Below are 22973 nucleotides of genomic sequence, written 5' to 3' on the forward strand. Positions count from 1 at the left end.
AAATGTGATCTAGCTAACTATAGGTCCTTTAGTTTGATCTCACTTGTGGGCAAGTTCTTAGAACAAATTTTGAAAGAAAATTATTAAAGACATAGAGGCAAATGGTATTTGGAATAAAATAAAACATGGTTTTAGAAAAAGTAGATCATGCTAGACCAACCTGATCTTTCTTTCAAAAGATAACTGATTTTCTAGACAAATGAAATGCAGTAGATCTAATCTACACAGTAAATGTTTTAGTAAAACATTCAGTATAGTTCCACATAGGAAATTATTAGTTAAATTGGGCAAAATGGGAATTAATATGAGAATCTAGAGGTGGGTAGGGAGCTGGTTAAAGCAGGGACTACAACAGGTCATACTGAAAGGTGAACTGTCAGGCTGGAGGGAGGTTACTAGTGGAGTATCTCAAGGATCCGTCTTGGAACCAATTTTATTTAACATTTGCTTTAATGACCTTGGCACAATAAGTGGGAGTACGCTAATAAAATTTGCAGATGACACAAAGTTAGGAGGTATTGCCAATATGGAGGAGGACCAGAATACCAAACCAGAAGATTTGGATGACCTTGAAAACTGGAGTGTTAGAAATGGGATGAAATTTTATAGTGCAAAGTGCTAGGTCATTCACTCAGGGCATGGCTACACTTGCAAGTTAGAGCGCATTAAAGCAGCCCAGTGCACTCTAACTCACAACACCTTCACACTGGCAAGGCACGTAGAGTGCTCTGACTCCGCGGCTAGAGCGCTCCTAGTACTCCACCTCGGTGAGTGGAATAACATTTGCTGCGCCCCCGCTGGAGCGTTGCAGCGCCAGTGTGGATGCCCTGGTCTGTTAATGCACTCTGATCGGCCTCCAGAAGTGTCCCACAATGCCTGTTCTAACCACTCTGGTCATCAGTTTGAACTCTACTGCCCTGCCCTCAGGTGACCAACTGTCAGACCCTCCCTTTAAATTCTCTGGGAATTTTGAAAATCCCCTTCCTGTTTGCTCAGCCAAGTGTGGAGTGCTCTCAGCGAATCTTTCCAGGTGACCATGCCTCCACGCGCCAGGCGATCCCCAGTATGGAGAAATGGCGAGGTGCTGGACCTCATCAGTGTTTCGGGGGAGGAAGCTATCCAGTCCCAGCTGCGCTCCAGCCGTAGGAATTACGATACCTTCAGGCAGATATCAAAGGACATGATGGAAATGGGCCATGACCAGGATGCACTGCAGTGCAGGGTTAAAGTGAAGGAGCTACTGCAAAGCCCGCGAGGCAAACCGCCGCTCCGGTGCTGCCCCTGCGACCTGCCGTTTCTACAAAGAGCTGGATGTGATACTTGGGGGTGACCCCACCTCCACTCCAAGTACCACCATGGACACTTCAGAGCCCAGTTCAACAAGGCAGGAGGAGGAGGAGGAGCAAAGTGGGAGCGAGTGTGCTGAGGCGGAGGAAAACACCCTGGAATCCCTAGATGCATGCAGCCAGGAGTTGTTCTCAAGCCAGGAGGAAGATAGCCAGTAGCAGCGGCCGGTGCTTGGGGAAGGACAAACACCAGAGGAGGTTCCCGGTAAGCGGCTTTTATTTTGGGAAGGAAGTTATTTGGTGCGGACTCCTGGGGTGAGGAGGGTGAGGGCTGCATGCATGCCTAGATGCAGAATAGGGCGTTGATGTACTCTCTCACATCGCAGTAATCCGCCTCAGTGATCTCTTCAAAGGTCTCATCCAGAACTTGGGCAATGCACTTGTGCAGATTTCTTGGGAGAGCCACTGTGGTCCTTGTCGCAGTCAGGCTAACATGTCCGCGCCACTGTGCTGTGAGGGGCGGGGGGACCATTGCTGCACACAGGCAAGCTGCATATGGGCCAGGGCGGAAGCCGCATTGTAGTAGAAGACCCTCCCTTGCTTCCCAGGTCACCCTCAGCAGCGAGATATCTTCCAGGACGAACTCCTGTGGAAAATGTGAGGACATTGTTCAGTATAGGGGCCCCCTGATGCTGTTGGCTCTCCCCAAGGCTCAGAAACCCAGAGGACAGTATAGCCATGAAACAATCATTCCCCCTGGACCTTGTGCTTACTCACCATTTTGGAGCTCCCGTGGGTTATGTGTGCTCGCTTTGGGATGGCCAAATTATGCTATTGTGTAGACTGTGCTTGCCCTCCTTAAGTACGGGGGAATCATTGCTCTTTTTGGTGTGAAAAATGCTGCCTCTTTTAAGTGTTGCATTTTGCCTTTATGGATGCAACCTTGATATCTCAGCCGTCCGTGTTATCACCGGCCGAGAGACTGCAAAGACTCAGGAAGAGGCCACGTAGAAGCAAGGAAGACATGCTGCATGAAGTAATGCAGCAGTCACTTAACAAGAATCTAAAAGCGCAGGAGTGGAGGGAGAGTGAAAGGAGGATCTGCCAGCAGAATGCGGATCACCAGCACAAAAGCGTGGAGCTCTGGCAGCAAAACACAGATTGGCTGATAAGCATCATGGAGCGCCAAGCGGACTCGATCCAGGCGCTCATAGCCATGCAGGTGGACCACTACCGCCACCCCCACCCCCGCAGCCCTTGTCCCAAAACTCTTTCCCTTGTGCCCCCATGTCACCTCCAACCCACTTTCCCCAACATCCTCCAACACCTGTAGCTTCACCACCCAGCCCATAAAACTACAACCCTTACCCACTGCACTCAACCCCCATCACCATGCAGTATAGCCATCCTGAAGTGCAGCACTCATTGCACAGCACTCCAGACAAGAAGGCCGAGTATGATAACAGGACATACGCAAATCTGTGATTGTACCGTTCCCCACTCCACCCCCTTGTTAATGTCAATGAAACGCCCACAGTGATCCACAAGTGCCTGGAGAACCATAGAGAAATAACCCTTCCGATTAACGTACTCGGAGGCTAGGTGGGCTGGTACCAGAACTGAAATATGCGTCCCATTTATCGCCCCTCCACAGTTAGGGAAACCCATTTGTGCAAAGCCAGCCACAATGTCATGCACGTTACTCAGAGTCATGGTTCTTCTGAGTAGGATGCGATTAATGGCCCTGCAAACTTGCATCAACACTATTCCAATAGTAGACTTTCCCACTCCAAACTGGTTAGCGACTGATCGGTAGCTGTCTGGAGTTGCCACAGCTTCCAGATTGCAATAGTCACCCGCTTCTCCACCATCAGGGCAGCTCTCAATCTCGTGTCCTTGTGCCGCAGGGTGCGGGCGAGCTCATCACAGTCTCATGAAAGTGGCTATTCTCATTCGAAAGTTCTGCAGCCACTGCTCGTCATCCCAGACTTGCATGACAATGTGATCCCACCACTCAGTGCTTGTTTCCTGAACTCAAAAGTGGCATTCCATGGTGGTGAGCATGTCCATGAATGCCACAAACAATCTCGTGTCGTATGCATTACTCGAGTCGATATCATCGTTGGAGTCCTCACTGTCAGATTGGATCTTAAGGAGTAACTCGACTGCCAAATGTGACGTGCTGGGGAGACTCGGGCTCCATTCCCGCAGACCGAAAGGGAAGACACGGGGCGTTGGCACAGGACCCAGAATGGGTAGGGACCTACCAAATTCACAGCCATGAAAAATGCATCATGGACTGATCTCCCCAGTGACATCTGGCTAGTGTAGGGGAGGGGCAGGACTGGGGCCTCTTACTGTGTGCGGATCTCCAGATGCTAGTCCCACTCCTGGGGCTCGGTCAGATCCATCTCCAGGAACCTCCCCCAAACGCAGGGAGCCCAGCTCTGAAGGCGGCACCGCTGCCAGCAGCAGTACAGAAGTAAGGGTGGCAATACTGCAACCCCCCCCTACAATAGCCTTGCGACCCTCCATGGTCCCCTTTTGGGTTGGGACCCCCATGGTTACACCACCATGAAATTTCAGATTTAAATATCTGAAACTGTGAAATTTAAGATTTTAAAAAGCCTATGACCATGAAATTGACCAAAATGGAATGTGAATTTGGTAGGGCCCTATTTACGGGATAATATGCACATGCACCACCTATTATTAAGGTTGCTCTACACTTTTAATTATAAGGTGCTGTTTTCAGTTGCTTATAACTTTTAACTGTTTGGGCTGAAATTTTCCATGCCAGGCATCTGCCTCAGGCTGATTTGTCTTGGGGGGAGGAGGGTGGGAATTTCAGCCAAAATGGTTCAGCTGTTTTCAGTAACAAGGATATTATTAATTATCAAATTGCCCATGTTAAAAAAATATTGGTGACTTTTTCTTTGAACATGTCTAGCACCCTCATGCTTTTGAACAGGGACTTGACATTTAGCAGGTGGATGGCTTTTGTGTCAGGGATGTGCCTTTTGCCAACCCTGTTAAAGTCTGCCCAACTTTGGGGAAGTTATAAGCCATTTAAAAATTGCTGTTTGCACATGCTCATTAGAAACTTGCAAGACTTTTGCAGTTAAATTCCCAGGTTAAATTGCATCTCTGGGGTGCTACAAGCTGGGACCTGGAATGGAGAGCAGGGAGGCAGTCTCTCCTGTATTCTCAATACCCTCTCCTCACCACCACTTGGCCCATGCAGTGTGGAGCAGATAGCTACCTGATTTAAATGCAGAGGGGACAAGAGCCACTCCTGAAATGTGGGGGATAGGGATTTGATTGGGACAAGGAGCCTGGGTGAAGGAGACTTGGACTAGAGGCTTCTGGGAGGGAGAAAGGGAAGCTGGGACTGGCTGGGGAAGGAGAATGGGACTGGGACCAGCCGGACAAGGAGATGTGCGGTGGGGTCCCAGAGGGGTGAGATCAGGACTTGCTGGGCAAGGAGACTATGACTAGGATGAGAAGCCTAAGGAGTGGAGACTGAGATTAGGTAGGTGAGGAGAATGGGACTGGGATGGGTAACCAGGGAGAGGGAAGAGACAGAAGTAGACAGGGAGAGAATGGAGGGAACAGGGTAGAAGGGGGTCAAGTTAGGGAGTAATGAGCAGAAGAGGCTGTGCCTAGGAGAGCACAGTCTTCTACAGTGCCTGAGATGGAACCCAAGTTTCACAAATCTCATCAAGCCTTTGCTGCCAGCAAATATCTATGAAACCCTCTCGCGAAGCATTCCAGCCCCTTTTAGTGCTAGTCCACATAGAGGATGACAGCCTACTATTGCTACCAGTCACTCCATTAGCTTACCTGGTAAAAGTCTGTGCAGTAGACCTAATGATGAACCATGTGAATATCAGCATGATGCCCATGATGGAATTTATTTTTTCAGTTTGCTTTTTTAAAAACTTAGGACATTAGACACTCTTTCTCTCTCAAAGAACATTATTAAGGTTAGAAAGTCAAGCTCTAAAGTTAGCAAATGCCAGAATTACAGGTGCCTGTGCAGCATTAATTTGGCCAGCTTGCTTGAGTGCATTGTGATAATGTTTAATTCAATGATCTTGCAACTAGTTTTTCCTAGGACCCCTGCACAGACGGCCTTAATTCTGGCATTTCCTAGTGTGCTTGACTTTACCACCTTAATAATATTCTTCTAACATGGTTTTTGTTGTGTGCACTATATTTAAAATTACATGACAACTGGGCAGCTTGTGGGGAGTACAAACACCAGCCTGACAGAGGGTAGAAAAGGCTGTTGATTGCAACACCACACAGCCTTGGTTAGGTCATTAACCCCTCTGGATATAGGCCTGTTGCACCTCAGGATCTCCTCACAGGCCACCTCTCATGGCTGGGAGAATAGAGGGACAAAGCCATTGAAAATCAGTAGCACCCCATCCCCTCCCGCGCTGGGAACAGAACCCAGGATCCTAGCGCTGCCTTATGCTAGAAGACCCAGCTTCCTCTCCCATAGCCTGACGCGTAGCCCCACCATTCACTCCTACAGTAGCAGAGCAAGGACTCGAACCCAGCTCCCACGCATTCCTCTGCCAGCATCCCGCTCCCACACCCATGCGCGCTCTAGAGCCCGCAGCTACCTTCTACCACCCGCCTCTTCTCCCTTTGACCAATCAGCAGCGGCGGGGCGGGGCGGGCACTCTGCGCTCGTGACGCGCCCGCGCGCCCGCTCCCGGGGAGGTGAGATAGTAGGGCCTGGGCACTGGCGCGCGCTCGCGAGGCGAGCTAGAGGAGCTGTGTGAGAGCCCAGTCACAGCGCAGCACAGGGGCACGAGAGGGGGCAGCTCTGCCGGCCGGGTGGCTCGCGGGGGTTGCAAATAGCAGATGAATCCCGTGCATTGGGGCTTTCTGGAAACACTAGATTGGTAGTTGGCTCCCCTCCCGCCGTGGCGACCAGCCGGCCGAGTGCATTAATAAATGCAGTGGGGCTTTTAAAATTGAAATATTAATTTGTTGCTCTAAATGCATTAGGCTTTTTTTTGGCAAGCCGTTGATTTGTTTTGTTAAACGCGCTTTACTTTTTTTTTTTAAGTGCAAGCAGTAGCGTGGGTGTATTAAATGCTTTTCTTTGCGATCAGATTTGTTGCCTTAAATGAATAGTTATTTTGTTGGGTTTTTTTGGTAGGCAGCAGGTCTGGTGCATTACATTCATTTTTAAACAGCTGATGCTGTTTTAGATTGAAATACCAGGTTTGATCCTACTTGTGGGCATGACCCATTATGCCCAAGGATGGATTTTGTTGTTGCCCTTGTGTGGGGGGATAGTAGCAGCTTGGTTTTAAATCTCAGGATATTTTTGGGGGGTTGTTGGGGACTGTATGTAGAAAATAGACACCAATAACATTGGGATTTTTTTTTTCAAAATAGAGAGATAAGGATTTCACTTATTTTCCCTGCTGCCTTTAGGTTCGCCCTTTTTTTTTTTTTAAGAGCTGCTCAGGTTTTGTTGAGAGGTGGGAGATTGGGGCGATTTTTTTTTTTTAGGGTTGTGAAATTGCAGCAGTGTCTGTGTCCTCCTGTGTGATCGAGCCGGGAAAATGGAGGCTGTGATAGAGAAGGAATGTAGTGCGCTTGGAGGGCTCTTCCAGACCATCATAAGCGACATGAAGGTAAGTGATTGAGAGGGAATTGGGGGACCAGGTGCTGGGAAGTCATCTAGTAACCTTTGCTGGGTAAACTTTACAAGCACCACATGATTGCACCATAAATTCCAGCTGCATTGAAGGATCATTGCATTAACTCCCTACCCCACCCAAAGCCCCTTTACACTAGTTTATAGATGAGACAGAGACCCCCCGTGTTTAATCTTCTGGATGTGTATTGGCGTCAGTTATAAATGCTCTTTGCAGTATGTTAGTTAATTGTTGATGTTTTTGACTCCTGAGTTGCTTGCAGGACACCACCTCCTTCTCCTGCAGTGCCCATCCGTGAACATTTAAGTTTGGATCTCTTTACCTTACGCCAACATTTCCTATACCATTTTTTAAAAACTGTTTTAGGCTGTGCAATTCCTAACAATAAATGCAACAAGGCCAGAAGTGATTCAGTGTAGGACACCTATTATAGAGTGTTGGAAAGCTCTAGGGTGGGGCTGAAAGGGGCAATATAGGCATCAATATACCACCATGATGAGTGCCGTATGAAAATCTAGACCTACAGATACTAAAAAGTATATTTGTTTTTCTGGGTTGAAACTGTATCTTAATCTGTGATTAATTTTTTTATATATGGTATGTTCATATGGATGGTAACTGCCCTTTCCTGAGTCCCTTTAAATGTAAAGTGCATCAGTTCTCATAGCTTTGTCCCCTTGCAAACTGAAATCACAATCTGCAAAGATCTTTCTTGTGAGGGAGCCATCAATTAAGGGGTGTTGACTGTATCCTTGACTGCAAAGGGCCTCTCTGCAGGATATATATCTATATCTATATCTATATAGGTGTGTGTGTGTGATGGGGAGGATCTTCTAGCCTAGTCTTGTTTAAAAAAAACAAACTACAGTATCTCTGCAAATGGTCCCAAACCACTACAGCTTAAAATAACGTTACTACAGTGTTTGCAGCTCTTCTTGCGGAATACTGTAATGTTCTCCTTAACAAGGACAAGATGCCTTTCTCGGATGGGGCATAGATGAGGGTCTAGATTTGAGGGAATCCAGCTATAGTCTAAATACAGCCAGTAGTGAAGTGTTACACTGTTTAGAATCATTGCTGTAGAATACTGTAATGTATTTTTAATTTGTACAGGACTCTTCCCAGAAGGGCTGGGAAATGAGGGTTCCAGTTGGAGGTAGTTCTCAGCGATGAGGGATTCACTGGTGGGTGTGGATATACTTTGGATGGGAGCTCAGTTTTACTAGCTAAAATATAATTTACAGTGAGGCATACATAAATGAATGGTTTTTTGTGTGTACGGGGTGGGTGGGAGGGGAGGTGTCTGGTCCAGGAATTATTTTTTAGCTTGGATTCACATGCACTTTCATCTAAACAGATCTATGGAGATACTTTCTTTACAAGCGGTGCTTTTAATTGTAGGCAGGTTTGGGGGAGAGGTGTGTGTATCAGAAGAATGTTGCAATTATTGCTGTCACGTTCTTCAAGTGTGATTTTTCCAAATTTTGCCTTTTTTTTTTTACATTAAGTGTAGGTTTCATTAAAAAGACAAAACAAAAACCAACCTCCACCCCTGTAATAATTTTCATTACATATACTTCAAAAAGAACATTTAGCAGATGTTTTGTTCTGCCAGATTAAATCTGTTGTTTTTTTATTTAAATAGAGAAGAGCAGAACATGTCTTTACTTCTCTCCTATAAAAATGATGCATCTTGTTTTGCTGCTGCTGTTGTGTGTGTTTATGCACTGTTACATGTACGGAAACCCTGCTCACTGGAAAGATTTTAACACAGCTGCTTTACAGAAATGGGAACAGGTGTGGATTTAAAAAAAATCTTTAATAGTAGTGGAACCTGTTTTCTAGACTGAACTCTAGGAGGGGTGTATTAGATTTATAGAAAAAGAACACTGCACCAATTCTTACCTCTGATGATCACTGTTTAGATAAACAAGCACAATGTTCCTTATTGTTTAGTCTAAACAAAGCAATTAAATTACATCAATGCAATTAATGAAACATTAGCTGTTTTTACTAATTATGTGCAAGGATAATGACAGTTTACAAAAATAATTAATTTTTTCAGAGATTAATGGGTGCTTTCAGCTAGCTGTACCGCTGCAGTAAAATGGAACTTAGCTTTCTAAGGACCATTTCATACAAGTGGAACTGTGGGGGTGGACTCCTTGCAAAGCTGTTGGGATCCGAGCAGGGGTCTGCCCGCCTGTCCTGTTGCAGGATCTGTCCGTAATTCCCATAATGGAAAGGCTATAGCTAGAGCCCCGTGTACTCTGCAATGGTGTGGAATTTGCAACAGAATCCAGCCTTTTCATTTTATTAATTTTTATTCTTTGTGATTGTGATGAAACCCCCCCAAATATAAACAGTGTGAACAGAGGCTCTGGGAGGGGGTCAGGTGTGCGCGCTTACCTAGGGCTCCAAGTTGGGACAGGCCCGGGGGCCTCCGTGCACTTCTGCCCCCAGGCACTGCCCCCCCCGCAGCATCCCATTGGCCACAGGGGCGCTCGGGGTGGGGGCAGTGCAGAGGCACAGCCCCGCCCTGCCCTGGGCCTCAGGGAGGGGCCGGTAGCAACTGGAGCGAGCAGGCAGCTGCCGCTCAGCTCCCCGGCACTGCCGGGGCCCCTGAGGGGGGGAGCACCCGGAGGCGGCAGGTTGGGCCAAGGGAGAGACCAGGCCCCAAAACTGCTGAAGCCCTGGGGGCCAGGAGTTTGAGACCCCTGATTTAAACTGTTTAGCACCAGTTCAGCTGTCCTGTTGTTGATGCCCACCTTTCCTTAGAGTGGACAAGGCTTCTGAGCCTGTAAACAATAGCTCCAAAGTGTGATCTCCTCCAATAGACTCAATGGTGAGTTAACATTGAAACCTAATGATGACTATGTTAGCATGCTTAACCAGTCTAGTGCTGGTCTTCTTAGCAGAAACATTGAACTAGTTTGCTTCTAGTCCACAATAATAAACTGCTTCTCTCAATTTCCGAAGGGCCAAAAGTCCCAAATCTTCTTCCAACATCTTCTACAATGCAGGTTGGTTTCAGTGCAGAGTTTGGCAGCTATGTGTAAATTAAAAAATTTGCAGCATTGTATAATTAAGAACATAAGAACTGTCATACTGGGTCTGACCAAAGGTCCATCTAGCCCAGTATCCTGTCTTACGACAGTGGCCAAGGCCAGGTGCCCCAGAGGAAATGAACAGAACAGGTAATCATCAAGTGATCCATCCCGTCATCCATTCCCAGCTTCAGGCAAACAGAAGCTAGGGACACCGTCCCTGTCCATCCTGGCTAATAGCCATTGATGGACCTATCCTCCATGAACTTATCTAGGTCTTTTTTGAACCCTGTTATAGTCTTGGCCTTCACAACATCCTCTGGCAAAGAGTTCCACAGGTTGACTGTGCGTTGTGTGGAAAAAATACTACTTTTTGTTTGTTTTAAATCTGCTGCCTATTAATTTCATTTGGTGACCCCTAGTTCTTGTGTTATGAGAAGGAGTAAATAGCACTTCCTTGTTAATAATAATATAATATAATATATGGAGATATATCTATCTCATAGAACTGGAAGGGACCTTGAAAGGTCATAGAGTCCAGCCTCCTGCCTTCACTTGCAGGACCAAGTACTGATTTTGCCCCAAATCCCTAAATGGCCCCCTCAAGGATTGAGTTCACAACCCTGGGTTTAGCAGGCCAATACTCAAACCACTGAGCTATTCCCCCTGGAATATTGTATTGTTCATTTTAATATATAATTCAGTAACCCCTCCCCCTTCCATTTTTTATTTTATCTTATTCTGCTGTGGAATTTACAGTTTGCTGTGTAGGCAAAATCCAGGCCCTCTGCTGCAAAGTTTAGGTCAGATTTATCATGGTGTACACAGGGTCTTCATTATGAGAGGCTCATGTTTGACGTGTTCACATTTGGTGCCATGCTTGGTATTTTTGCTCCAGAATCAGGATTTGGCAATTTCAGAATTCAAGAGAATCCTAGAAATTTAGCTGTACGTATTGTCCATTCTTGATGAACTATTGTTCCCTACAATCTATTCTTGAGGTGATAACGTACAGATGTTATATGTAAGATCTTTTTCAAAGTGGTCCAAATTAAAAAATAAACACTTGCTTTGTGCCCTCTGAGGAGTAGATTTGTATGCTGTGCTAACATTGTACAGGTTTCCCTGTGAATGTAATGTGCTTTCTGTAGCTCCCTGTGGGAAGATAGCATTTGATCTGAATGGATTGTAACTCCTTTCTAGAAACAAAATACTGAGAAGCTCTGTACAGTAGTATGCTGTTAATTTCTCGTAGCATACAGCAAATGTATGGAGATCATTTTGGGGTGAGGTTTTAAAGAGCATGTTTCAAACAATCCTGTCTTTTGATGCAGAGCATGCTCCCCCTTTTCAGTGTTGCTCTTCCTTTCCTTCTTATTCCTAATTCTGTGCTTTTCTTAACTTATTCCCTCCCGCTCCCCTTTATTCCACACTATCATTACTCTCTCCTCCCCCACCCCAAAAAGGAACTAAGATACTGTGGGCCACTCATCACTCTTGCTTGTATGTTGCATCCTTTTTCACCAACACACCCTTCATCTGTTTTGTCTGTTTAGGCTGTAAGCTTGTTGGAGCTGTTGCTCTGTACAGCACTTGGTTGAATGGGGCCCTGATCCTGATTGTGGTCTCCAGGCATTCCTAGCATACAAATAAATGATAACAGGCAGGCCTACATTGATTATATCCATGAGTTTGCTTGGGCTTAAAGATACAAGAAGGGGATATAAATTTTCTCCTTGGAGAATAAAAACACGTTTCTAAGGCAGGATCAGTGCCCACCTCCCTAATAAGGGATGGAAATCCAGAGGCCTAATGATAAGAGAATATAAATTTTTATAGTCTTTTAATTGAAGTCTCCATAAAGTAATTGAGAGCAAAGCATTGATTTGACTTTTATTTTAATGCTAAGTTGGAGAGGTATCACTAACTTCATTCTGCCCTGTTGTGGCTAGTAATGCTCTTTTGGATGGGAATGTGGAATCATTGCTGTCAAATGTTCAAGGCTGTTGCTGGTAGAGATATAGAAAGGATAGAAATCTGAGTGGGCCCAAAAGGAGAATAGATAAGAGATTGTATCTGAGTGGCTGAGAGATGAGAAATATTAAGTACTGAGTATTTTTCCAATTCTGAATGTATTTTCAGTATGGGCAGGGTGAAGAGTAGTTAAACCGTGTACATGGCAAAACTTGGCACAAGATGCACAAGGGAAATGGCTATAATTCTTGAAGCAATTTGGTAGTTAGGTCCTTACACTGATTCAGTGGTTAGGGATAGCCGGTGGCATTTTTTTGTGTGTGTTTGATATGAACACAAGGAAATGCACATTTGAAAAACAGATGAAAATATTTGTGATGTGACTCAAACAATGCTAAGCCATTGTTGGGATAAGCAAAGTGCTGAGCCAGTTACCACACAAATATGGCGTTAAACGATCCTGGTACTGTGATCAGATTTGTGCAAACACAAGAGGCTGCCCGCATGTATCTGCTTCCAGGACCCTGACTTTATTTTGTATAGCATCTCTCAAACAAGCGGTCTCTAAATGCTTTGGAGTAAGCTGGTAGTAACAAAATTGATGTAAAATATAGATATTACAGCTGAATTTTAAGGTCTGGTTGCCATCCAGTTTCTAATATGGCTAGCATTATCTTCTCTTAATGGTTAACTTAAACAAATGTGCAAAGCACAGGTGTAGACTTTGGGGGAGAAGAGGGGAAGATGAAAGAGGGACATCTTCCATTATCTCAATGCATACTACATTTGAATTTACATGTCTCTCTCACACGATTCCTGAAGACAAGCTCTGTTTCAAGCATAGGGACTCTGGTATTTATACTATACAGTGTGTTTCTTTTTTTAGAATAGGTGTTTTGCTGTCAACACTTCTGTGGATGGCAAATATAGCTGATTGTTTGCAATTTGTGCAAGCAGCTAGCTTGCTTTCTCTGAAATTCTTTGCTCTTTATAAACAGCTGCAGAATCTTCCTGTAAGTGTCTTAAGGACTTCAGAAGGAAAAATTCTCATGAATTTATCACGAAGCTTGAGGGATGGTCTAGGAGAAGAAATACTGAATGCTTATCAATGTATTGGGCCTACCTGTGTGTTCCATACAATTGTGGCGGAGCTATGAAAATGCGTAACTACAACCTCTTTTTAGCAGCAGTTCCTCAGCTGGTGTAAATCATCTGCAGTGGAGTGATGACAATTTACAGCAGCTGAGGATCTGCCCCTCAAGTCTTTAGAGGACAGTTTTGTTTCCTGCTATAGGAGAGAAAAAATACTTTAAAAAATCCTTTCAGATCAGGCAGAATGCCATGTGCTACATAGTAAGGTTTCCAGTGTTGTAGCCTAGAAGAAATCATGCAGCTTTCCATAAAAAATACAACTGACTGAGCAAAAGTTTGAGAATAACGAGACTGTGTAATTACGGACCCAGAACTGGTTAATACATAACAAACAGTGATGTTTTTCAGAGTTCACCGCTTCCTCGGTTCTGAACCTGGAAAAGATGCATTAAAACCAGCAGTATTCAATAGCAAGTGCTGTACTGTGTATGGATGTCTCTTGGGCACATATTTGTTGCTCTAAGTGATGGAGCGCTTTTGTGTATCTGTATAGAATATCTTCCAGAAGCACCACTGTCATTGTCTTGATGTTTTCAGCTTTTCAGTTACAAATCCCCATTTTTAATCAGGAGGGAAGTAGCGATCTGTCCATGGAAATGTCCATACAAGATATTCGATGGGGGGGGGGGGAAGAATCCCATGACCCAGAGCAGAATAATAAAATGACAGCTGTACTTAAAAGGCGTATCAGTCTACTTTGAACCCACAAAATCAGGAGGGCTCTGAATTAGTAAGGAGGAGTCCCTCAAAAGGGCCTCTCAGCAGGATGGATTTATTTTCTTTGTGTTTAGGTTTATCAGTTTAGCATTATATACCATCCCCAGTCCAGCAGAGCACTAAAATGTATAGATCGTGTTGAATGTTAAGCACATAAAAAGTCCCCATAGAGTCAGTGGGACTGCTCATGCGCTGAAGTGCTTTGCTGGATTGAAGCAATGATTGAAGGAAAGCTTGGCACTAGGGTTGAGCCCATAGTGCATTTCATCTTCAAAGTGCTCCACAAACACTAGTACCCGGCTTCACAGGAACCTTAGGAATATTTATCCCCTCTTTAACCGAAGGGCAAGGTGAGGCTTGGAGCTTTGGTGACGTTTTCCCCAAGGCTGTAAATGGAACAGGCCTTAGAAGAAGGATTTGAGTTCAGGAGTTTCTGGCTTTCACTACTGTGCTCTCTGTACTTTTGTCAGTGCCTCAGACTTCACTGATGTTTCCCCTTGTTTGAAGGTGGAGAAGAGGCTCTCTACAGTTGCTCATCCAAGTCTGATCATGATGGTTCCCCCCCAGATGTACATGAGGCCAAAAACATTGGGCACAATGTTGTTTTTTAAAGGAAGGGGCTGACTGGAACACTTTAACCTGTAGGATTATAGTGTATGAAGGATCCATAGCTGGCTATTCTGTGAGTGGCTGTTTTATCTCTGTCTGTCGCCCCCTCATTAGCCAACAACAAGCTGTTGAAGAGGCGAAAGTGGAGCAGTGCTGTGCTATTTGTGTTAATCTTAGGATGCAGGCTGAGATACCAGCTAGTGCATAACAATCGAGGCCAGCGGTTCTCAAACTTCAGCAACCCGAGGACCCCCATTTTGATTTAATTTTTTTCGTGGACCCTTAAGTCCCCTGCTCAGCCCCACGCCCTGCCCCCACTACACCCCTTTCCCCAAAGCCCCACCCCTGACTAGGCTGACCAGATAGCAAGTGTGAAGGACAGGGGATGGGGGGGGAGAGCGGTAATAGGAGCCTATATAAGAAAAAAAATAAATATCGCGACTGTCCCTGTAAAATCAGGACATCTGGTCATCCTACCCCTGACCCACCTCTTCCCGCCCTGCTCCACCCCTGCCCCTCTTCTTCCCTGCCTCTTTCTGCCCCCTCCCCGCCCTTCTCTCCCCCCCCCCCCCCCAGTGCCTCCTGCACGCTGGGGAATAGGTGATCCCCCGGCATTCAGGAGATACTGGGAGGGAGGGAGAGGAGTTGATCAGCGGGGCTGGAGGACCCCAGTTTGAGAAACGCTGATCTAGGCTATGTCTGCACTAGGACTTTTGTCAGTAGAACTTTTGTTGGTCAGGCGTGTGAAAAAAGCACATCCCTGACCGACATAAGTTTCACAGACAGACACTCCAGTATGGACTGTGCTGTGACGGTGGGAGATGCTCTCCTGCTGACATAGCTACCACCGCTTGTTGGGGGTGGTTTAAATATGCCGACGGAAGAGAGCTCTCCCGTCGGCATAGAGCAGCTACACGGGAGACCTTACAGCTGCGCAGTTGCACAGGTATAGCTGTGCTGATGTAAGGTCTATAGTGTAGACATAGCCCCATGTCTATTATACGTAAAGTTAAGTGAGTTAACTTGTTGTTGTTGATATGTTTGGTGCTAGTAATGATTATTCTACCTGAGAAATTCAATTTATGCTACCAAAAAGAAAGGGGGGGGGGTGGCGGCGTGATATCACCTGTCAGTCTGAGTCCTCTGTAATTCTCTGTAAACTAGCAGTGCCACCACGTTTGCGTGTTGAACCCTGAATGTTGTTGTGAAATAGCTTTTGCATAGTAGCTCTGTAGTTGAGGGTGAATTAGCCCGTCAATTTTGAGTTGGTAATAACTGTAGCCCCCACCCTTTCCAATTCTTCTTTGCTGAAACTTGGCATAGGTGCTTAGCTTGGGGCTAGGAAATGACTATTTTTCTCCTCTGAGCTAGTCATAAACATGTAATAAACCGGATACATACAAGTGAATTTTGAAGCTACCAAAAGGGTAAAACCCTGTATAGTTTGGGCCTGGCTGCCCAAGAGAACTCTTTCTCCCTGTGTGCTGCCTTGACAGCTGTGATCAGCTGAGGCATTTCTCAACATCTTGGGAAAAGACCTTTGGCTCTGGTAATCATTTCATCTGCTGGCCTGAGGGAGCTTGTGTTAGACTTAACCATGGGCATTGAAACCATGGGCATCTCTTCTATGTGGGTTTTGCCGAAGCAATCGTGTGGACTTGGTGGTGCATACTTTGCGTGGTGTGACTCTTGTAAAGGAGACGCTGGTTAGCACATAAGATGCATAAAATATTGTACAGTGCACAGAGACCGTGTGGTGAGGGGCACGGTTACACTTTTTTTCTCTAAAAGGGCTATGTGAAATTTTAGCCGATCAAATTCCAGTGCTGTTAATTGAGTTACCTGGCCATGGGAAGGCCCTGGCATTACTTTGAGAATTTACCCCGTATGCCAGAGTGAATGCCTCTTGAAATTTTAATAATCTTAGTTTTGATCCAACTGAAATATTGTGGGTTTAAGTGTCTGCTGTGCATACACAGGAGCTGATTCATAGTGTTAGAGTGGATGAAAGGCTTCTATTGATGAGTCTCTGTGGAGAAATCCTCTCTTCAGAGTTTCTCACGAATTTGTCATTCTAATCTGAATTGAAGAACGTGTAACTAAACATTTCCCCTTGCATACTTCTTTAGAATCATCTTCTTGTGTATATAACTCTTTTTGCAGAATATGCCATCGGATAGTAGGTCAGGTTCTCCCATAGCTGCAGCTGGGTAGTTTTTTCCCCTCCTACAGATGACTTTCTCTATTTAGAGAGAGAGTCCAGTTAGACATCTCATCTTAATGGAGGTCTGCACATGTTTGAGAGGGACTTTCAGAGTGGAAAAAACGTAAAGGTATCCAGTGGGTGTGTATCCTCTCACACGGTAATAATACATTTTCTCAACATGTTTGCTAATTTTCCAATCTGTTTGTATTTAAACTTACTTTCTCAAAGCTAAGTTTGCTAGGTCTTAACCTGTAGTGAATGATGTAGTTGTGACATCACACTTGTTGGCAGCTGGTGAGTGGCCTGACTTGGTTTCAAGCCAGGATGTTATGCTCAAAGAAAGGAGAGGATGCTTTTAGAGCCTAAATATCTTGGGCCATTCCATCCTTGACATCTCACAGACTGATGTGATTATGACAATACAGTGTGTGTACTTCACTACTGGATCCATTTAGTCGTGGGCTATTGGATGTGGACTTTATTCCAATAAGAACAAAGCGAAGAAAATGGCTCTCTAATAACAAAATTACACCTAATTCATATTCCTCACCTCCTTCTCTTGAATTTTTTATAGTTGCTATGCTCATTAAATTGCCATATTCCAAGAGGTGGCTGCACTTCAGTGCTCTGGAATTAGTTATTGTTTGGTGTTCAGAAAGTGCTTTGGGAGTATCTAAATCAATGGTGGGCAACCTGCGGGCTGCATGCAGCCCGTTGGTTGCCCACCACTGATTTAAATAGTAGAGATACTTTTTCCTGTGGTGTGGTGGTTCTCTTCTAGAGTTTTCCATAGACTTCCACCCTGACTGGATCAGTTTCTTGAGTTGATCAAGCTGTTACAAAAACCCTAGATTAATAGACGTGATACCATGAAATTTATAACAAATTTAACCCATACAAGCTTTCCATGGAAGTCTTTAGATTGCGTACATTGCAGCATTGTGCTATTGCACAAGACTCTGAAAGTAAAACTGGCAAGTCTCTTTAGGTTGTCTAGGCTGAGAGAAATAGAAAAGAAAACAGTAGCATAAGTAGTGGAAAAATAGGTTAGACTTATATTTTCTTTTTAATCATCTACTGCAGTGGTTTTCAACCTATGGTCCGTGGATGCCTGGGGGTCTGCAGACTGGCTAAGATGTCCAAAGGGGTCCGCACCTCCATTTGAAATTTTTTAGTGATCCGCAAATGAAAAAAGGTTGAAAAGCTCTGATCTATAGTCTTTTGATCCTGAAACGCAACACAGGCTAAACCACGTTTTTAACTTGATTTCCTATGATTGGTCACTGCTTTTAGTTGTTTGCAGCACAGCCTCTTAAACTTGATGCTTTTCCATTTCATGAAGTTGGATTTGAGATGCCTTAGTTTTGAAAGGAGATGAAATTAATGTCATTCTCTTCTTTAACTGTTAACTACAACCTATCAGTCCTGGCCCTGCAGGGGTTCTGGGTGAGTAAAGAGTTTCTTTGGCTGCAAAACCATTGCATCCTAAATCCTTGCTCTATGTATAGAATTCTCTTTTTCTTCCTTGTAGAACTCTTCGTGAGATTATGGGCTTGCCCTTACCACTTGTGAGAGGTTCTGTGCACACTTGCTTCTCTTTTGAACAAAGTTGCATTCCGTGTACCCACGGTTCTCTAAATGAAACTAAGTGGGGAAGTTATTTTTCACTTCCCTTTCAAAAATAAAATAAAACAGTGCAGTGTTGCTTAGTAGGGGAGTGCTGCCCTCTTTGATCCCACGGGTGCATGTATATTAGTGTTGGGTGAATGGGCATGCCTATTGGCTTCACTCTCAAAGGAACTGAGCACCTGTAGTCATGAAGATACATGTGCTCACCACCTTTGTAAATCAGGCCATGAATATAGTTTGTAAAGAATCCGTCAGAGTGAAAAGATGTTCATATAGACATGAAGAGGCCTTGCATTTGCTTTATTCTAATTATCAACAAATTAAGGGTAGATGTATTTTCATCTAATACAAAAATATTCTAAGATACTGGTTATGAATGATATAGAGAAGGTAGATTGAAACTTCTATTTGTCCTTTCTCATACTATAAGAACAAAAGGATGCTCAATGAAATTGAAAGGTGGCAAATTTAAAAGCTGCTAAAAAGAAATGTTTTTTTTCAATGCAGTGCACAGTTAGACTGTACCTAAGATACCATTGAAGGGAAGAGATGTTCAGGATTCCAAAAAAAGAATGAGATGCTTATATGGTTATCAAGAAAATCCATAATGGTGACTATTAAACGAGTTTTGGAAGGGATATAAATCTTCATGCTTCACAGCATAAGACAGCCTCTAAGTTTGAGGGTTAGGAGGAAGCTTTTTCATGGTGGCAGGCTATCTGGTTAATTACCTTTAGCTGGTTTTCTCATCCCTTCCTCTGAAGCATCTGGTATTGGCCACTGTCAGAGATAAGATACTGGTCTAGATGGACCTCTGATCTGGTCTGGTGTTGGAAATTCTAACATTACATAGATTTTGAAAACTTAGCTTAAATTACATTGAGATTTCTCATGTTTATGCTATACGATTAACAAGATACGTTTTGGCTGGCATATCAACCAATGGAGTAACTTTTCTTTTAAGAAAAGTTTGAAATGGAGTATTTTAATCTTATTTTTAGACCTTAGAATTGAAACACTATTTTAAATGCTTGGTTTTAAACAAACTGGAAATGCTCAAGATCTTGTATGATGGAGCGTATGGTGCATTTGGTGTTGCAGAAACTTCACGGGTTGATTCACTTAACTGCAATATTAATATTGAGGGATAGGAAAGGGAAGTGTGTGGGAAATGAATATGTCAAAATCATTTGCACCAAAGCAAGATACAATGAAGGCAGCAGTAATGAAGTGCTGTTCATTAAGAGACCAATAAAATAACATCCTAGAACACATGTGCTATTGTTCTAGATCTGCATGAAGAATGAAATAGAATGAACTATTTCTGGACCCTGCCTGAGTTTACATTTCAGCTCACTGTAAGATGGTAGTTAACCTGACATTTTGTTGGGAAACACATTCAGCTGAAGATACTTCATCAAGTAGGTTCTTGAATTATTTTTAATGTCTACTTTCTGACCTGAAGAGTGTAGGAACCAGCCAGCTTAGAGGGAATGCTACCAATGGGAAAGAAAAGTATTACTATTAAGATAGTAGGGAAGCTTGGAAAAGGTGGTCATAAACTTTAAATTGGACTGTCTGTTGTGTGTCAAAGATCTTTTTGTTTTTGGAAGAGCTTTTATGGTCTTGTGAGTGGCTACACAGTCTAACTTTTGAGTTACGTAAACCCATCCATGGATTGAGCAGAGAAATGCAATACTGTTTGCTAGTGTTTTGTAACTTCTGCTCTCATGGCTTGCCAAGTGCCCTTTTCCCTTGTTGACTGATTTAAAAAAAAAACCACACAAACTGTTTGCAGCAGATGTTGTTCTGGTTTAGCGAACTGATTTTTCAGCCACTATATCCCCCCCACATGTTGACATTTGTCAGTGGTTAAGGTCCATTTTAAGGCCATTGTTGTATTGCTTCCCCTAGGTATTTCTTGCTCTGTTGTCCATTGAAGTTTCTTCGGAAGACTTGGTGTCCTTCATGTCCAGTCTAGTGAAGTAGTGCGTTGTGTGTAACCTTTGAATGTTTGTACAGCACCTAGCACAATAGGCTCTCTGTTTGGGTACGTGGTGTTGTGCTCATATTACTGTACTAATCATTCTAATGGTTGTGGTAACCAATGAGAGGGAAGTTTTGTTGTGGGTGCATAAGATTTTAGAGTTGTGTATTTTATTTTATCAGGGCCGGCTCTAGATTTTTTGCTGCCCCAAGCAAGAAACAAACAAACAAAAAACCACACATCTCCGAGAGCGCAACTCCCGAAGCAAAAAAAACCCACAACTCCCTGAATGCCGCCCCTGGAATTGTGCCGCCCTAAGCACGTGCTTGGTTTGCTGTTGCCTAGAGCTGGTCCTGTATTTTATATTTTCAGGGCATGTGTTCAGAGTTAATACTGTTTTATTGTCGCGAGGACAGATGTGCAGTCTGTGGATGTGTTACTAGTGTGTGAAATTTGGTGACAGAATTGCAAACTGCAGTTTAGTTGTACAATTATGCTAAAAAAACCAAGAAGGAAATCACCAGTTAACTTCGAGACGTGCTAACGCAGTGGTTTTCAAACTTTTTGTATTGGTGATCCCTTTCACACAGCAAGCCTCTGAGTGTTACCTCACTTATAAATTAAAAGTGGGGGGGGACCCGGAGCTGACCGCTCGTGACCCCCATGTAATCACCTTGCAACCCCCTGCGGGGTAATGACCCCCATTTTGAGAATCCCTGTGCTAATGCCCATGATTTTTGTATTAATGTCTCTAAACAGTGAGCTGTTAATGTGATAAATGTGGGTTGCAGGGAGGGAAGCTGAGGCTTGAGGTGAGGAAGTGGAGATTTCTGGCTTTGATGAGTAACACTACTGCTCTGCCCGCTGCCCTCATCCTGCTTCCTTCCCGTTTTCTTCTTTTTTTTCTTCCTCACACCCCAGTGGGACTGTCAAACCACCATCTCAATTTTTTCCCTAAAATAGGTAGTACATCCAGGTCATCCTGTGACGTTCAGATGGTTCTGTCAAAGGTTGTGTATGTGAGGGATGTTAGCACAAGCAAAGAATCAAACTTTTTTGCTGCCTCTTTTGCAGTAATTGTCATTGGTGAATGTCATGGGGGGAACTGACACCAGGACTGGAGTCACCTAACACCAGTTTTAGTAGCAATTTGGAGTGTGCTTCATAGCTTCATCAAAGTCTTTCCTTCACCTTTATTAGTCTCCGTACATGAATATAGACAGTTAAGGAAAGCCAATCTTTTTTCCTTGAAGTAGAAAAAGAATCATCATAAACTGTTCACTAATTTCTTTTGCTAAGCTGTCAAGACCCTTACATTTATTTTGGATTGCACAGTCAGCACCAGCAATTTGGTGCTTTCTCATCCTTGCCATTAGCCGTAATCCATGTAAGTATGGCCCTCTTCATCAAGTGTAGCCTTACGTTGCGCATCTGTATCTGTGTGGTATTGGTTTCTTGAGAAACCAGCGCAATATCCTTTTCTGGACAGAGTGAATCTTTACTCTTCTGAAGCTTGATGTTCTCAGACCTCAGGGTGATTGTTGTACAGTTGTTTCAGTTCATATATTAACTACCTTCGCAGGTTTGCTGGCCTGAAAGAAGGAAGAGAGCCATTTTTAGATCACCTCTTTTAGCAGCTTCCTTTCATAGGATTTGCAGTGTAATCCTAGAGTGGGCTGTTTGGTTCCTCAGGATATGTCAAACGCTGATTCTCCCAAATCCGCCAGGGAGTGACCATTCCACACTCGTTCCTGTGTGAAGAGTCATGACCTAAGTTCCCTGTAAGCTGCGCAGCTGCGCAGCAGCCTATTTAGTGCTGCCCAGGCGCTCAGGGAACCCGCCTGGGGACCTGCTGCGGCAAGGGGAGGGGAGCCCCTCCCCTAACCCCAACCTGTCACAGCCATGGCGACCCCCCGGCCCCAACTATGCCGCAGCCCGGACCTGCTGTGGCGGCCCCCCGACCCCAACTATGCCGTGGTCCTGACCTGCTGTGGCCGGGGCGGCCCAGGGCACCCCTTTCCAAACCCGGCTGACGGGCGCCTCTCCCCAAACCCAGCCCTGGCCCAGATCTGCAGGGGCCAGGGAGGGGCACCTATTCTGCGTCCGCAGCCCTGGCGCCGTGGCAGGGAGAGGTGCCTCTCCCCCCAGCCCAGGTGCTGCTGTGGGGAAAGAGAGCTGGGGGGAGTCCTCTCTCCCCCCTGTAGTCCCAGAGCACTCTCCTGTACCCCCAAACCACTCATCCCCATCCCAGAGCCCACACCCCAAGCCGGAGTCCTCATACCCCTGCACTCCAACCCTCTGCCACAGCCCTGATCCCCCTCACACATTCCGAACACCGCTGGCCCATCCCCACACGTGCACAGGATCCAAAATGTTCTCCTCTGGTCAGAAAAAGCCATGACCCTACCACTAAGTCTGACTGGGGCATGGTTAGTATGTGACAGGATTTGTCCAGATGCTAGTAGGCCTGGGTACTGCACTTTGAGGCTTGAAAGAGCATCTTGGGCTCCAACAGCTCAGCCTAATACCTTTAGGGGAACCAGCTACTGTATGTGCCCTTGAGGGGACACGGTTTGGCTTTTTAATTGTGAACTGGCTAAATACTGACAGGGCAGGACTCACTGTTTCCTTTGTCAGCCCGCAGGCTAGTCAGTCAGGGGGGAGAGGTAAAAGCAGAAA

At 44.8% G+C, this 22973-nt stretch overlaps 1 protein-coding gene across 15 annotated transcripts in view; it reads left to right on the forward strand.

The window, feature by feature from the left end:
• The first annotated feature begins 6069 nt into the window (after positions 1–6069).
• MTSS1 (MTSS I-BAR domain containing 1) overlaps positions 6070–22973 on the forward strand; it is a 172676-nt gene continuing 155772 nt past the window's right edge. For 9 of the 15 annotated variants that reach the window (XM_054017454.1, XM_054017456.1, XM_054017463.1 and 6 more), the window contains exon 1: positions 6071–6949. In XM_054017454.1, coding sequence (XP_053873429.1) covers positions 6878–6949 — 72 coding nt within the window. In that variant the 5' untranslated portion in view covers positions 6071–6877. Of the gene's footprint in view, positions 6950–22973 lie in introns of all 15 variants that reach the window. The other 6 variants (XM_054017458.1, XM_054017457.1, XM_054017459.1 and 3 more) reach the window with 2 other exon arrangements.

This window comes from Malaclemys terrapin, chromosome 2 (genome assembly GCF_027887155.1).
Source record: "Malaclemys terrapin pileata isolate rMalTer1 chromosome 2, rMalTer1.hap1, whole genome shotgun sequence".
Taxonomy (NCBI): Eukaryota; Metazoa; Chordata; order Testudines; family Emydidae; genus Malaclemys; species Malaclemys terrapin.